The following is a 14,591-nucleotide window of genomic DNA, read 5'->3' on the forward strand; positions in this document are numbered from 1 at the left end:
AGGCAACCTTAAATCCATCTGGGGCAAGCGCGCCCCACGTTCCCGTGCCTGACATCATCTGCGCCACATGTGCGGCAGGCATAGCAGCTTGCCAACTTTCTGTGCATCAAAAGAGATTGGGTCGAGATGCTCCCTAGATATCTCCATACATACTCAATATCCGATCTAAGACCTGATTAGACTCAATACACTTGATACAACCCGAGCAACCTTAAGAAAAGCACTGAGTCAACGTCTCACCATGGTCGCGCAACCCATTGGCACCAAGAAGACGCCCGTCACGTCGACGGCGAAGAAGACACCAGTAACAGCCCCAGTCAAGAAAGCACCTGTCAAGGCGCCAGCCGTTCAGCCTCCCAAGAAGCCTGTCAACACCGCCATGCAGAAGAAGCCTGTGACCACAGCACCTAAGAAGCCCGTCACAAATGTCGCAGCGAAGAAGCCCGTCACAGCTGTCGGTCAAAAGAAAGCTGTGCCAGCACCCGCAAAGAAGCCTGTTCAACAGCCACAGCAACAGGGTTGGATCAACAAAGGTCTCAGTGCCGCATCATCAGGCATTGGAAGTGCTGTCGGCGCCGCAACGACTGGTATCGGCAATGCTGCTGGTGCAGTCGTGACAGCGGCAGGCAGTGGTGTTGCTGGAGCAGGGAGAGGCGCTGGCGCAAGGTAATATACCACATCCTGCAATAGTTCCCTTGACTGACATAACATAGTATTGCGAACTCATCCCGCACTTGGGGCGACATGGTCCGCGAGTATGGCAACTCCCTCAAAGACATCACTGGCGCTCCCGGTAGTCGGTCGACCACGAACAAGAATCCTCTTGGCCTGAGCACAAGTGGCGTAGGGGGTATGGCATCCATGGCTAGCAGGCCAGGTGTGCCTGGCCTTTCAGGAGGGTCCGGTAAGGGGGGTGGTTCGGCCAGCAATCCTCTGGGCCTATAAACGGACACGTTGAGCCTAAGAATATAGACCAAGTTCGTGAACGGCCAGAATACTACATGAAACTTTCAGTAACCGAATAGATGACTTACAGTGTATTATGAGGTCGACATGCAGTTTTCAGTGGTTGAACAGGTGGTCCAGAGTGTGGTTAAAGCTCTAAACCTCACCAACAGCTCTTCGAGGACAACCGGTGATTAGCATCGTATTCTTCAAACACATGTGTCAACCAAGACATTGCTGGGGATACCATCTGGGTCAGGGAGGTGCTTAGACAATGTTCGCGGGGAGGGGGATGGAGTCGTCTTTCGCGGAGGCTCAGCACGGCGGGGAGTCTGTATGGTGTGGGAAGATAGATGACGCCAAAAGTAGCTGAGAAGACGTGAATTCTAAATTGCATTTTTAACCGGCTCGAGGAATTGCCCTCTTTTGATTTCCCTGGCGTTCTATGCCAACACTCATCTTGAACTCCCCTTCACCATCCCATCTTTGGCTGGTCATTGCGCGAGACTAGCGCAGGCTGCTGCTGCCCATAAGATCCCCGGTGTTAACCCCCCTGACTCCCTCATCTTTTTTACCAACTGGCCCGCTTCTCTATCAACACTCGGTAGATCGCAGAACTATCGCAATGGAACAATCGACTCTTCAAACTGGCTTGGTAGATCATAGTGAGCAATACCCTCCCTCACTTCCGCTAAAATCCCAGAACTACACTCCAGAGATAGGGTCATCCGGATGGCCTTATCGCATCACACCTTCAGACACCGCCTGCACCTTTGGAATGAGTAGGAGGCTAGCTTTGCTACCTTCGGGCTCGCCTTTGGTGGCATCTGCTTGCACCAGCGCGAGCGATGCATGCAACACAAACAGCCGTACATCAAGGTGTCTCGACTATGCATTTGGGCGAGCGGAAGATGGCGCGTATATCGAGCGCGCCGTGACACCGCTGGTGGGCACTTCACCAAGTGCTTCACCGTCGAGTTCTGTCGTGGGCTTCCGGCGATACGAATGCCTTCGGGCGCTAGTTATGTGGCCCTGGCAACTTTGGCGCCGGTCCTGGTTTGGACTGGGGATTCTTACAAGCTGGCTCGTTTGAATCATGGTATCTTGGAGAAACGAGCATATCCGTATGCATAGACGTCTCCCTGCCACGTATGGAGAGCGATTCACATGCCTCAGTGCCGGAACGTGCTTCGCTGGGAACTTTTGTCGTGATGGTGCGTAGTCTGCCAGCGCAATGCCCTTGTCCGTTACTCGACTTGTGTTGTATACAAGGTCTACATTTTTTTCATTGAGCTTTCACCTTCATGGGGTTACTCGAGGAAGGAATGAAATCGTCTACAAAATAGTGCGACAACAAACTCGAGGAATTTGGTAGACGGAGAATGCAATGCCCACATCAATTGATAGACTTGACGTTGGTGTTGTGCGCTGCTTGGCGTCTTCCCATTCAGGTAACTTCTGAAAACCAGTCGATTACCGTCCACGGGTGTCTGCAGAGTTACCACAGGCCGTCACAGTTATCGATAACGCTAGCGCCATCTGAACCTTTCGGCGGACGAGACATGCACGTAACATAACAAGTCATGGCTGGCTGCTATTTCGTAATTCTTCGACCTTTGAAATCCTGCAAACATACCACTTAGATGCGGTAAACCTGTTACCGCCTCTGGTCTGTACTCTCTACAGAAAGCGCTTGCTCATGCTTGCGCTCCATCGACTGCGATGCCTTCCACACTCCACTCCGTTTCAAGCGCGCGCTCTACGAACGCTCCCTCGAGTAATACCAACATACGTCCCGCGATGGGATCCAACTCTGCACAGGCCTGCGCGGCCCGCTACGGCGATGATTGAGTCAACAAAGACGACCGAGAACCCTCTCTTTGATCCCGACCGAAGTTTGGAGCGCGAGCAGCTCAGAGATGCACACATATCCATTGTCACGCCTGGGCTCAGTACTCCTGGAAAGCGTCTAGCTGTCAAGAGACTGGACCGAGTATTGGAATTGGTCAACAGCACCAATGGCCGCGACGCCAGTCTACGCGCGCCCCTCTGGCGGGCGTACTCTTTGGCCAAGGCCTCTGACCCGACACTCTTAGCACGTCTTCCAGAAAGAGCCTGGGACCTGCTCTGGATTACGCAATCCATCGACTCATCCACCAATGCGAATCGCACGGCACACATCGCACAACTCTACCGTGACATGGACAAGGCTGGAAGGACTACAACGGCCGGACAGCGGGCCAGAGATCTAGAGAGCACCTTTCTCTCTGGTAGAGAAGATCAAGCTCTTAGAGAATGGGAAGAGGATCACACTTTGGGATTCGACGGCATACGACAGGACTACAAGCCAGAGCATCTCGAGGTCGGGGCTAAGCTCCATGCGCTTGCGGGGAATCTAGATTACAGCCGAAGCATCATGGAAGAGCTATTCAGGTTATACCCGAGTTGGGACACTTCCGTCATGATGGCCGTCTTCCGTGCTCACACGAGTTCCGAACTTCAAGGGCACCATGATCTGGCAAAACAGATCTATGTCTCAATGAAGGAGAAGAAGGGCGATGCGCGCTCGATCAAGGACTACGACGCTTGGCTTGTGGGCTTCTTGGAATCCCGAAATCTAGGCTACGCCAAACAGGTGTTCCGGGATATGGTCAGGGAGGGCTATCTGGCAACTAGCGGCACCGGAGAACGAGTTGAACAAGTTCTGAAGAGACTGCAAATGCTTTATCGACTCGGAACTGATATAGCGGCAATGACTAGTATCGCTTTCGATGCTATATCCGTGCTACCGCCTGCTTATCACGGCCATTTATTCGGTGACTGGATGAAAGCGGCCGTTGTTAGGAAGGCGCCGTTGGTGGCCGCTCAGGTCATGGAGATGATGCTCAAACGAGGCTACAAACCGCAAACGTTCCACTTCAACATGCTTCTCAAAGCGTTGATACGGACCAAAGAGAGTCCGAGCATCCTGAAAGCCGAAAACATTGGCTGGCGCATGATCGAAGCAGCTCGCACATTACCGCAACAACATGATATTTGTCGAGACACAACGGCGGACATTATTGACAAAAGAACCGCTGATACTCATAACAAAAGCATCGACGTCGTTCAACGTGCTCCTCCTGCAAACGTCACAACATTCGCGCTCATCATGCAGCACCACGCTAAGAGTCTGCAATGGGAACACGTCGACTATCTGTCCCGTCAGCTCAAAGAAACGACACTTGAGCCCAATGCAACCATCATGAACGTTCTCATGGACAACAAATGCCGCCAAGGTGCCTACAGCGAAGCATGGAAAATCTACAAGACTCTGACTGAACCGCAAGAAGGCGACGCAGGTGTTTTCCCCAATGGTGCGAGCATACGTTGTCTCTGGAAAACGCTCCGCCTGGCGCTCGGCGACCCTACAAATCGCGACAAGCCAGGGCTGCCCACCCCTCGTGAGCTACTAGCAGAGATGATCAGTTGGTGGACACTCAGTCGCAGCCGCTACGACGCCGACCGCTTCCGCATGGGCCTCGCAGGTGCAGATAGTGGAGCAATCACATCACTCATCATGCATTGCTTCAGCTACACTCAAGATCTAGCTGGCTCCCTGATTGCTTTGCACGTCCTTCGCCACCACTTCGACATCTTTCCCACCAACGAAGCAGCGCAAATACTACAAGGACAGATAGCCTGGGTAGACATGACACGCGAGACCGAAGCTGTGCGCAGTTCACACTTCCACAGTCGTTCCAACAAGAAGAATACGGATCGAATAACCATGGTCTACAATATCTTACTCCAACGACGGTTGGCGAGAATGAATCTGAAGGAAAGCGAGTACGAGATGTTGACGGATGAGCAGATTGGTGATATGGGACTGAACCTCTTGAGTGAGTTTGTCAGAGTCGTGCTCAAGAGGAGCTATCCACCTGAGGTTGTGGAGGTGATGATTGATGCAGCAAGATGCGCAGTGGGTGTACCTGACCTGCCGACAGGGGATATGGATGCTTTTGAAGTGGCTTGAACGAACTTTATTGCAAAGTTGGAGGATGGTAGACGGAAACATGTGATATGCGTGCAAATATAATCAATACAATACAATAAAATCTTTTCAAAACTTTCATTCGTAATTGAATTACCACAGCAAACCACAATCTATCCATAGCTCTAAAGTCCAGCTTCGCAAGATGTCGTTGTAGTGAATTGATCTCATTGGCCATGGCTGCAGGTAGCCGAAACATGGGTTTAATCGATCGAGCCCTCCGCGGCGGCGATCGATGACGCTCCAAAGCTCAAATGTCCACAACGCGCCCAAACACGGTTAAAGGTAACGGCTGCTTATTTACGATGACGCCCACTGTCATGCTGAAGGCTGGGACGCGACTCTCAAAATTCTTTGGGTGCACTTCCTCTTTGATTCACGACCACAACCCATCCCTCGTACCACGGTGATCATGTCTTCACAGGGCGAGCGCGCACCATTGCTGCAACAAAGATGGAGTGAGGAAGGCGAACCGCGGACTGTATGTTTTCTTGCGCACGCGCGTTCTCTCTGCATTTGCTAACTCGTGACAGCATCTTCGCATCGGAGACCTTTCGAATGACGAAAACCCGCGAGAATGGGCGCGATGGCGCAAGATGGCCAACGTGGCTGTCATAGCCCTTATGTCCAGTACATACACTCCCGTCGCCTATACATGAGTTATACTAACACTCGTGGCAGTCCTCAGCCCACTCGTGTCCTCCATGTTCACACCCGGCATCGCGCAAATCGCCGAAGATCTCAAATGCAGCACGACTGCCGTTATTGGAACAACGACTGGCTTCGTAGTCATGCTCGGAATCGGTCCCTTGATCCTCGCGCCGCTGTCCGAGACGTTTGGACGGAGGAAGATATACCTGGTGTGCTTCTCCATCTTCACCCTGCTACAAATACCCGCCGCGCTCGCGCCGAACATCGCGTTCCTTATAACGGTACGGAGCATTGCTGGCTTCTTTGGTAGCGTCGGCATAGCGAATGGTGGCGGCACAATCAGCGACATGTTCTTACCAAGCGAAAGAGCTGGAGTTTTTGGCTGGTACCTGTTGGGCCCATTGCTTGGACCTACCCTAGGACCGTTGTTTGGCGGCATCATCGTGCAGCGATTGAACTGGCGCTGGGTCTTCTGGATAATGACCATTGTGTGCTTCGTCAACACTTTGGCTGGATACTTTTTTCTCCGGGAAACGTATGCGCCTGTCATCCTGAATGCGAAGAAAGCGGAATTTGAGTCCCAGAGCAACGAGTGGGACGGCACGAAGTACTCGTACGAGGGCGAAGATACACGGCCGTTGAACGAGAAGCTCACGCAGGCTCTCAAGCGCCCTCCGAAGATCTTTGCGCAGCCCATCGTCGCGGTCATGGCTGTATACCAAGCGCTCATCTTCGGCACAACATACAGCATCTACACGAACATGCAGCCCATCTACCAGGACGACTACGGTTTCTCCACTGAGCAGGTCGGACTGTTGTATCTAGGCCCTGGATCTGGGTTCCTCTTCGCAGTCTGGTTCCTCGTCCCGCGAATCGACACCGTGTACAAGACGCTCACAGCGAAGAACCACGAGAAGGCACGGCCCGAATTCCGCCTCCCACTGGCAAACATCGGCTCAGTTTTCATCCCCATGTCGCTCTTCTGGTTCGCTTGGGCAGTGCAGAAGCACACGCACTGGTTTGCATCCATCTCCGCGACCTTCTTCTACGGCATCGGACAAGTCATGATTTTGAACAGCACGCAGAACTACTTCATCGACAGCTTCGAGAAGTACGCGGCTAGTGCGATTGCTGCTGGCACCGTCTTTCGCAGTGTCGTGGGAGGTGTTATCCCGATCTTTGCGCCCATGCTGTTCGAGAAGCTGGGGTATGGTTGGGGCATCAGCACGTTTGCGTTTGTGAGCTTGCTGCTTGCGCCTGCTCCGATTCTGTTCTTTATCTTTGGTGAGAGACTTAGGGAACGTTACCCGGTCGATTTGTAGATCATTACATAAGTAGGTATCCTTTTTATATTCATGGCGCAACTTTCCGTTCTTGGTCACTTCTAGAAGACTTTCCATCTATCTCTGGCTTCCAAGTGGTGTTGGACAGACTCGGTCTGTCACCATGTCTACTAATAGAGATGCATGTGAACCGTGAATGCGTTTGTACAAAGCAGACTGTAAGGGTTATGCAAGCGCGTCAGAACACGATCAACCTCATTCTCCCATCATATCGACTAAGCGACGTTCATGTAACCCGTGAGCGCGTTCAAACAAAACAGACCGTGAGGGCTATATGGGCACCTCAGCAGAAGGTCATCACCAGAAGCCTTTTCTCCGTCCTCCCATATTAGAAGCCTTTGTAGATGTTCTTGACGTACTCCAAGAATTCGTCGACGCCTCCAAGTTCTTGCACCAACATCCCGACCACGCCCTCTTCCTTCGGTGCGTTCGCCTGTCCTGAAGCCTTCTTATTCTTCTTAGTCTTCTTGTTCTTCTTGTACTTCGAGGTCCGCTTCCTCAGCTCAGCCTCGTCATAGTCATCAGAGGGTATGAAGCGTACGTTTTGTACGTTCATCCAATCCACTGATTTCCCCCAGCGCCACTTGGAGATGTTCTTCTTGTCCCCCTGTGCTTTCCAGCCCGTCTTCACAATGCCTCGAACAGCTTCTCGAATCAGCCACACCAACATGACGAAGGCGGGCAGCGTCTTGCCTTTCAGTCAAAGCGACTCGATACCAACGAAGATGTTAGCCTTAGGGTGAGCGCGGCCGAAGTTTAAGATACCATGAAGGATGTTCTCGTCCGCAGTCTTGCCGACCTTGAAATCGCCGACGAGGGTAACGTTGCGCACATTGTCGAACCAGTTTGGTCCGGTCCAGAACCATGAAGGAGTGGGACGAAGATGTTCGAGGCGTCGGAAGGTGTCGAAAGTCCACCCGTTGACTTTGAGGTGGTTCAAGCGCAACTCCAGGCCGCGCGTGAGTGCGAATAGCTCCCTGGAGGTGTACTGTAAGGCATTGAAGGCCTTTGGAAGACTTCGCACATCCCCGTAGTTAGCAAAGCCGTTTCGCGCGTCTGCGTATGGTACATTATTGCAGATGGCTAGGCGGAGGTGACCCTGTTCTTCTCGCATGTGTATCTCACCACTATCGTCCGTCAACGCCAATTCGAAAATTTGACTGCGGAGTTCTTCTGGCAGACTGAGGAGTGTGCTCATCCTTTGGAATTGCGTTGCAAATTCTATCCCATCCTTCTTCCAGACCAACCTTTCAACGGTGTTGCCTTTGAGGAAGAAGCTGATGTGCCGGCCGGCGGGCTCTTGGCTCAATGTTCTCCTCGAACGATCTCGGGGGGCGGCTGGTGTTACAGTGCCTGTAGATACGAATTCGGATGGGTAACTATTTGTTGCGGTTCGTTCGTGGAGTTTAATCTCATACTTTTGGTCTTGAAGATCGAGATCCTCGATCTGGAGCTTACTGTTCACAACACTGATCTTGACGCGAACATTCGAGGGCTTGTGTTCGTAGCTGCCGACGTACAAGGGTAAGAGTGCGCCGAAAGGCGGGTCGGGTACTACTGGTGCCATAGTCGAGCCGGAGGCGAAGTCTCACAGGTGATAGAGTGCTTTGGACGGTGAGTGGAGTTTGTGATAGGGGATTCAATTACCTGACGACCATAGTCTGAACGTATGGCGCTCATTGGTCGTAGACAGCTGGTCAGAGCTCGTTGGGGGGGGCTATTCCATCTTCATTTAGGAATCAAGTATCGGTTAGTCTGATGAGATACCCCGCTCAGTCGCTGCCTACAGCCTGACTAGGTAAGAATCTTATCGATTTCAAGTGAATATGAGTAAACTTGACTACGAGGATCGTCATGAATCGGCACTCACCTTCACCTGCTACTAGCGAGCATTCCACAATCGGCAAGCGCGTCTACTAGCGCCTTCCGCGCGAACTATATATTCGTGCGCTCCCCTCACTTACGAACTACACCAATGTTGCTTCTTCCCCACTACAGAGCGACGGGCTCCTCAAGAATCTCGCAACACCCGCTCGCGCCGCTGACCGACCGCGTCAGCCTCATACGCGACGTACGTCGCTATTGATCTATGTACGTCCATTCCCCAACTGCAGCGATGACCTCGCAGGCTTCTCTTGGAAATTCTCGCTTCATGCAAGAATGGACTACGACATCGTTCACATCTGGAAGCATCGCGGCAGTAGCATTGCTACCTGCCTGCGTATCTCCCGGTGGTATTGCTTGGGCCAGCACAACAATGCAGTATATGAAGAGTTTAGACGCTTCACCAGGTCTTACTCTCAATACTTGGATGAGTACGCTCCTTGAACACAAAAGACCGGACCTCGCGTGTTCAAGCGGCTACTATACGATACCACTTAGACAACAGGTATGTCGGTGGTCACTCGTGTCTGCCAACAGCAAGTTCCCGCTCGTCGAAGACCTAAAACCTTCGTTGGCACAGGCGGGCTGGTCTGCCTGTGCTATGAATGCGACGTTGCGCCCCGGAGCGCTACTGTCGTTGTCAGTCTTGGGGAAAGCGGAGCTCGCGGAGGTCTCCCCCGTGCCGCTGGCGGAAACATTGTGCGGATAGCTTACGGCCGTCCACGATGCAAGCCCCATATCTGCTGTTGAACAGTGTGTCTATACCACTCGTCCTCCATATCTTTTTCATTGGGCTGATGTCTTCATGGTGTCACTTGAGGAAGAAGCGCGAATGAATTTGAAGTGAGGGAACGTACCTCAGCAAATGCTGAGGTTCCGGTGAGCCATGGCACTACAATAACTCATTGGTTGTGTCTAGCATATAAGTATTACTGCAGCGCCCGCAGCCACTTACTAGGTAACACTCGTTGCAGAAGAATATATATGGCTTCCAACCCCGCTTTCCAGAGCCACTGATATGTCTAGAGAGTGACATCCTTTGTTTCCACACCGTAAGATTTACGAAGTGAAATACCACCATCAGAGTAACAAGCTGCTTGGCATCTGTCTCATGATCAAGCCAAAGTCTTAGTATCTTCGTCTCTTGCCGATGCGGGACTTCTATATGAATCTCCATCACAGCGCCTGCATGCTTCAGATCGTTGTTACTGTTCTTCCCAACATCAACTTGAACACTTCCCAAAGATGCATACCCTCCCATTCCTCACTACCTTTCTCACGGTCTCCACCGCAACTATCGCGATTTCCGGCGAAACTCCTGACTCTACCGCTGCTCAAGCTTGTCCTGGCCGACGCATCAGCTGGGAGGGCGGAGGCTGTGAACGCAACTGGGGAAGGGACTGTCTGAATCGCTGCTTGAATGCTGCAGGGGGTAAGCGATGCTGCCCTCGTTCGGTCGGTTGGTATCAAGATCGCGGAGGGTGTTGGTTGGGCTGGGAGACTTGCCGGTGTACCTGCAATGCCTAGGCCGTGAAGGTACGCCACCGCAATGATGGTATGGAAACCTAGCGACTGTTGTTTGAGCGTGAAAGAGTTTGCTAACGCCTCCATTATAGTTGAGCTTATCTTAGGGTTAGTGCGCTGTCCCGGGTTTTGGTACTTGGATAGCGGTTGTGTCGATTGGTGGTGGCTTTTGTCGTCTAAATTACGAGGAGTACAAGTCTGGCACGAAAGTCCAATCATTTGGAGGTATTCCGGTACGACGACTATTTCGATACGATCAATGCGAAAAGTCGGTTCTGTTCGTGTAGGCTTCTTGACACTGGACCCAATGTCTCTTCTCGTGAACGCATGTCGTGAGGCTCGGATTCAGTCGTGAGAAAGTCACACCTTGGCTGTCACACGATCAGAACCATGAGGTCAGGTGTCTACTGCCGTTGAAAACGAGAGGAAAGTGCACGAGATCGATGATGTTGCAACGGCTTCCCCATTCCGCAGCCGCAAGGGGTATGACGTCACCAGACTCAGGAAGATAGCCTGATCTAACCTTAATGAGTTGTAGCTGCTAAGAGGGAAAGTTATGAATACGCACTCATATATCTCTATTTTCTGGTCAAAAAGCATCGTGTGCATGCCACGGCATACTGCCGCAGCCTGTTAAGGGCGGCCGTTGGGCTTGCCATTCGATCTCGGCCCCCAACCCTAGTGCTGACTGTCGCGATATTAGTCTGGAAGAAGCGGCCCCGAAAACCCCTGGACGTGCGTTCTCACTCATAGCCAGACCTTTCAACATATCATGTCCCAGACGCGATACTCTCGTTCCACAGCATTGCAGAGTTGTGGGGGGGCTTCAAGGCATAGCCTAGTTCTAATTTGCGTCTCAACAACTTCAAAGATTCCTACTGGATACCGCCTTCGTCTCCTCCGTTTTGAAGCTAACAGTGTATTGGCCAACGTTCCAGAAAGAAGATTCCCGGGGCAGCCTCAATATGGCTAAAATGTACCTACATGGAAAATGGGCTGCGCCACTCGCACATCCCCGAGGCCCAGCTTGTTGCTCGATAACGAAGCGCGCAGCCCCCGCGTGTTAACATTTGCACGACGTCGAACCTGAATTCCTTAACGGTCTCGCGCTCCATTGGTCAAACATCTTACATGGCTATACTTCTTTGGGTGCGGTCGCTTGGCCTCACATGAATTGTGCCCAGATGTCGATCAAGTCATCCTTGGCAAGGCGAAGTCGAAGCGTATCACACCTGGGCTTATTCCTTTCCCAGTAAAGCGGTACAGAACTCTTTTCTCAAGATACATTACTCCATGTCTTTCGCTACATAAAATCAGTAGAACTCTCTTATTCTTTGGAGAGACCAAAGCCACTCGGAGTCATCTTGCCTGAACAGTTACCCTCATCAACATGCCTTCATTCACTTTACAACCCCATACGAAACATATTCTCTTGGCTTCTTCCATCGTTGTCGTTCCGATGATCACGTTCACCGTCGTGATCCTTGTGCTAGTCTTTCACAACCTAGCAAGTGATCTAGACTGTCCCTATAGCGAGATATGCCCACAGTCTCCGCTGATCAATGTCACCAAGGCGTCTCACTACTACGTCGACTATCCGGCTACTCGCCTCGTGTTCGTATCTTCTTGGTCATCCACCGTTAGCTTCGCTCTCGTGAGCGCCCTTATGTCGATTTACGCCTATTGCGCCGCACGCCAGCTTACGGAAGCTTCCGTGTCGCAGGACCAGAGCAGATGCCTTCCTACATCTTATGAGACTAGCCTTGTAGTCCGACTTTTGAATGCGGATTACCTGTCTCTGTGGGAACTATCCCGGCCATGGCGACGGTGGTCCTTTCGGCGCGGCACGAAGAGCAACTCACCCGGGCGAGCTACGAAACCAACGGTACTACGAGCATCAATATTCGTGCTATGTCTAGCTGTTCTCGCGAGGTACGTATGTGCATCATTAGACTCATGTCCGTACTAAGCTTCCCAGTGTTCTTGTGCATGCGGCAGACGGCTATCTCCACATAGCGACCGAAGCAATAGAGTTAGTTCAGGTTTTCCCTCAAGATCCTGCTCAGCATCAGTACGGCAGGAGAATTGATCCATGGTGCCTTGATGATAGCGAAACCGTCGGTACCATGCAGAACCGAAACTTCTGGGGTTGCAGTATGACCACACTCAAATCCGACGAGGAAAGGATGGATCTTACAAACAACACCGAATTCAACGCGAGGTTAGACGAAGGCTACGGGAAAGGCATCATGAACTTTACTGAGGAGACTACTGGACGCCAATACGCGGTCGTTGGTCCAATGGTATCGCCCTCCGAAACAGACTGGCAGGCGACATCCTACGCCATATCGTCTCAGTGTGCGCCTATACCTGCTACCGCCTGCGATATCGAGGTGAACTCGAACGTAACTAATGACCTTGGACTTCCAATAGTGCCCTTCGACTGCTCCATCGCTCGCGGCTCGCCGATAGACTTTTCAGGGGGCACCATAGGCGACTCACTCTTATACACCTTTTTCGATTTCCACAAGCACTTAAGCGAAGACGGCATGTCATTTGGTAGGATGAAAGGGTTAAAGTTTCACCCTGGAAACGAGGCCGAATCCATTATACCAAACATAACAAAACAGGAGAGTGCTCAAATGTTCCCAAGCACGTGGAGATGGAACGCAGCCGTTAGTCTGCATATAGACATCAATGGGGACAACTTACCAAGAGACATGATTGGCAAGGCCTGGCCGCTGTGGCCCGCGTATGGGGGTTACGACATGGTTGTTGCATGTAACACAACAGGTGAGTACCCGCTACCGAAGAATGCTGCACAGTCGTTGTTCTTCACCTAATAGGTCTTTCCAGTCTACGATGTCACATACAGTGCTACTGGCGGTACAATCAAAAGGTTGGATGCCCATGAGAGTAACTCTACCGTGGCGGGTATCTCAATTCTTCCCTCTGTCGACTACACGGGTTACCTGGGGGACTTAAAATACAGCGTTTCGCGGCAAATCAATCCTCCAGCATCCTTGGAACAGTGGATCTCAGACTTGGAACTTGGAATGAGCACCCTTTTCGCCCTTCCTTTACTCGTGCATACGGTGCCGGCAGACAGTATTCTAGTGCAGACAAGAGCCAGGAAGATTATGACAAGAGCGCCTGTCGCTGCTGTCTGGCTGCTGGTTTTGGCAAATTTGTTCTTCGCCGCTCTTGGAATTGGCCTCGCCGTCATGGCTTGGATGGCAGCAGATCAGGACGTTCATCAAGTCAGGACGCGGCTTGGTGTTCCCGGATTAGCGGCTGCTCTCTTCGAGAGGAACTCCGAGAACCGCATCGTCAAGGCTGACAAGGAGTTGTTCCAAGAGAACGACAAGGATGGACTGCCGCTGGTTCTTGTTGGAGTTCAGCATACCGTTACTGGAGGCATGGCGTGGTCACTTCGCGACAACCAAACTGGCCGTCCATGTTTGGCGGACGGGGCGAAGATGTCGACTGCTCACATCAGTGATACCACGCACTCGGTTTCAGAAGAGACGACCAGCACTGAGGAGGTCGCCCGCAAATTCGACAGCTCCGGTAATGAGGCTGCGGAACATCAGCCAATCTCCGTCGTACCTTCAGAGCCTGTAACTCAATTTGACGCTGTCAGCCCGATTGAACAGCCTAATCACTGGGTGTAAAGAGAGATACCTACAGCTATGGTCTCCCTGACCCATGTGACAACCATAAGTGTGTATGGCAGAGAGGGAAGGCGAGCCTTTGGCTACAGTTTGACACGGAGGCTGCCCAGGTGTGCGAAGGTCTGACGATCTCAACGCGAAAAGCAATGTAACTGGAACCTTGATATCATTATAAATAGATTCATACAAATGTGTACTACTGTTGAGATTGAAAGGAGAGTGCTTTGAGTCGATGGTGTTGCGTCCGCTTCCCCATTCCGCGACTGGCGTGACGTCACCGAACCCTGCAAGATAGCCCGAACCGACCCCGGGACCCTACCACCCATCAACATCATTACATCAACATCAACCTCCAAAGAGACTAGAAGATCTCTCATCTAAATTGAATGATCAATATTTGTCATTCAAAGGCATCATATACAGAGATATATTACAAGTTCGCGTCCGCTGGCGCACCTGGCAGATACAACACCGGACTTTGGGGTAACGTCCGTAACAACAAACTAGTGTCTCTCGTTAAATGCACTGCGTTTCTGG

The 14,591-nt window shown here is 51.8% G+C and overlaps 5 protein-coding genes across 5 annotated transcripts; 4 read left to right on the forward strand and 1 right to left on the reverse strand.

Annotated features, from left to right (window-relative positions):
* Positions 1-241: 241 nt before the first annotated feature.
* J4E90_009445 (uncharacterized protein) lies at positions 242-945 on the forward strand (the record flags this gene model as incomplete). Its single annotated transcript, XM_051438964.1, has 2 exons — positions 242-666; positions 714-945. 2 exons carry the CDS (start codon positions 242-244, stop codon positions 943-945), a joined length of 657 nt encoding a protein of 218 aa, XP_051287041.1.
* A 1,843-nt stretch (positions 946-2,788) lies between these two features.
* On the forward strand, positions 2,789-4,960 carry J4E90_009446 (uncharacterized protein; the record flags this gene model as incomplete). Its single annotated transcript, XM_051438965.1, has 1 exon — positions 2,789-4,960. One exon carries the CDS (start codon positions 2,789-2,791, stop codon positions 4,958-4,960), a length of 2,172 nt encoding a protein of 723 aa, XP_051287042.1.
* Positions 4,961-5,390: 430 nt separating this feature from the next.
* Positions 5,391-6,951, forward strand: J4E90_009447 (uncharacterized protein; the record flags this gene model as incomplete). Its single annotated transcript, XM_051438966.1, has 3 exons — positions 5,391-5,459; positions 5,512-5,608; positions 5,660-6,951. The coding sequence occupies 3 exons, from the start codon at positions 5,391-5,393 to the stop codon at positions 6,949-6,951; spliced, it is 1,458 nt and encodes a 485-aa protein (XP_051287043.1).
* Positions 6,952-7,300: 349 nt separating this feature from the next.
* J4E90_009448 (uncharacterized protein) lies at positions 7,301-8,539 on the reverse strand (the record flags this gene model as incomplete). The annotated part of the gene is made up of 2 exons (XM_051438967.1): positions 7,301-7,665; positions 7,738-8,539. The coding sequence occupies 2 exons, from the start codon at positions 8,537-8,539 to the stop codon at positions 7,301-7,303; spliced, it is 1,167 nt and encodes a 388-aa protein (XP_051287044.1).
* A 5,065-nt stretch (positions 8,540-13,604) lies between these two features.
* J4E90_009449 (uncharacterized protein) lies at positions 13,605-14,054 on the forward strand (the record flags this gene model as incomplete). The annotated part of the gene is made up of 1 exon (XM_051438968.1): positions 13,605-14,054. One exon carries the CDS (start codon positions 13,605-13,607, stop codon positions 14,052-14,054), a length of 450 nt encoding a protein of 149 aa, XP_051287045.1.
* Between the last annotated feature and the right edge of the window lie 537 nt (positions 14,055-14,591).

Source organism: Alternaria incomplexa, assembly GCF_024043165.1.
Source record: "Alternaria incomplexa strain BMP 0042 chromosome Unknown scaffold_16, whole genome shotgun sequence".
Lineage (NCBI taxonomy): Eukaryota > Fungi > Ascomycota > Dothideomycetes > Pleosporales > Pleosporaceae > Alternaria > Alternaria incomplexa.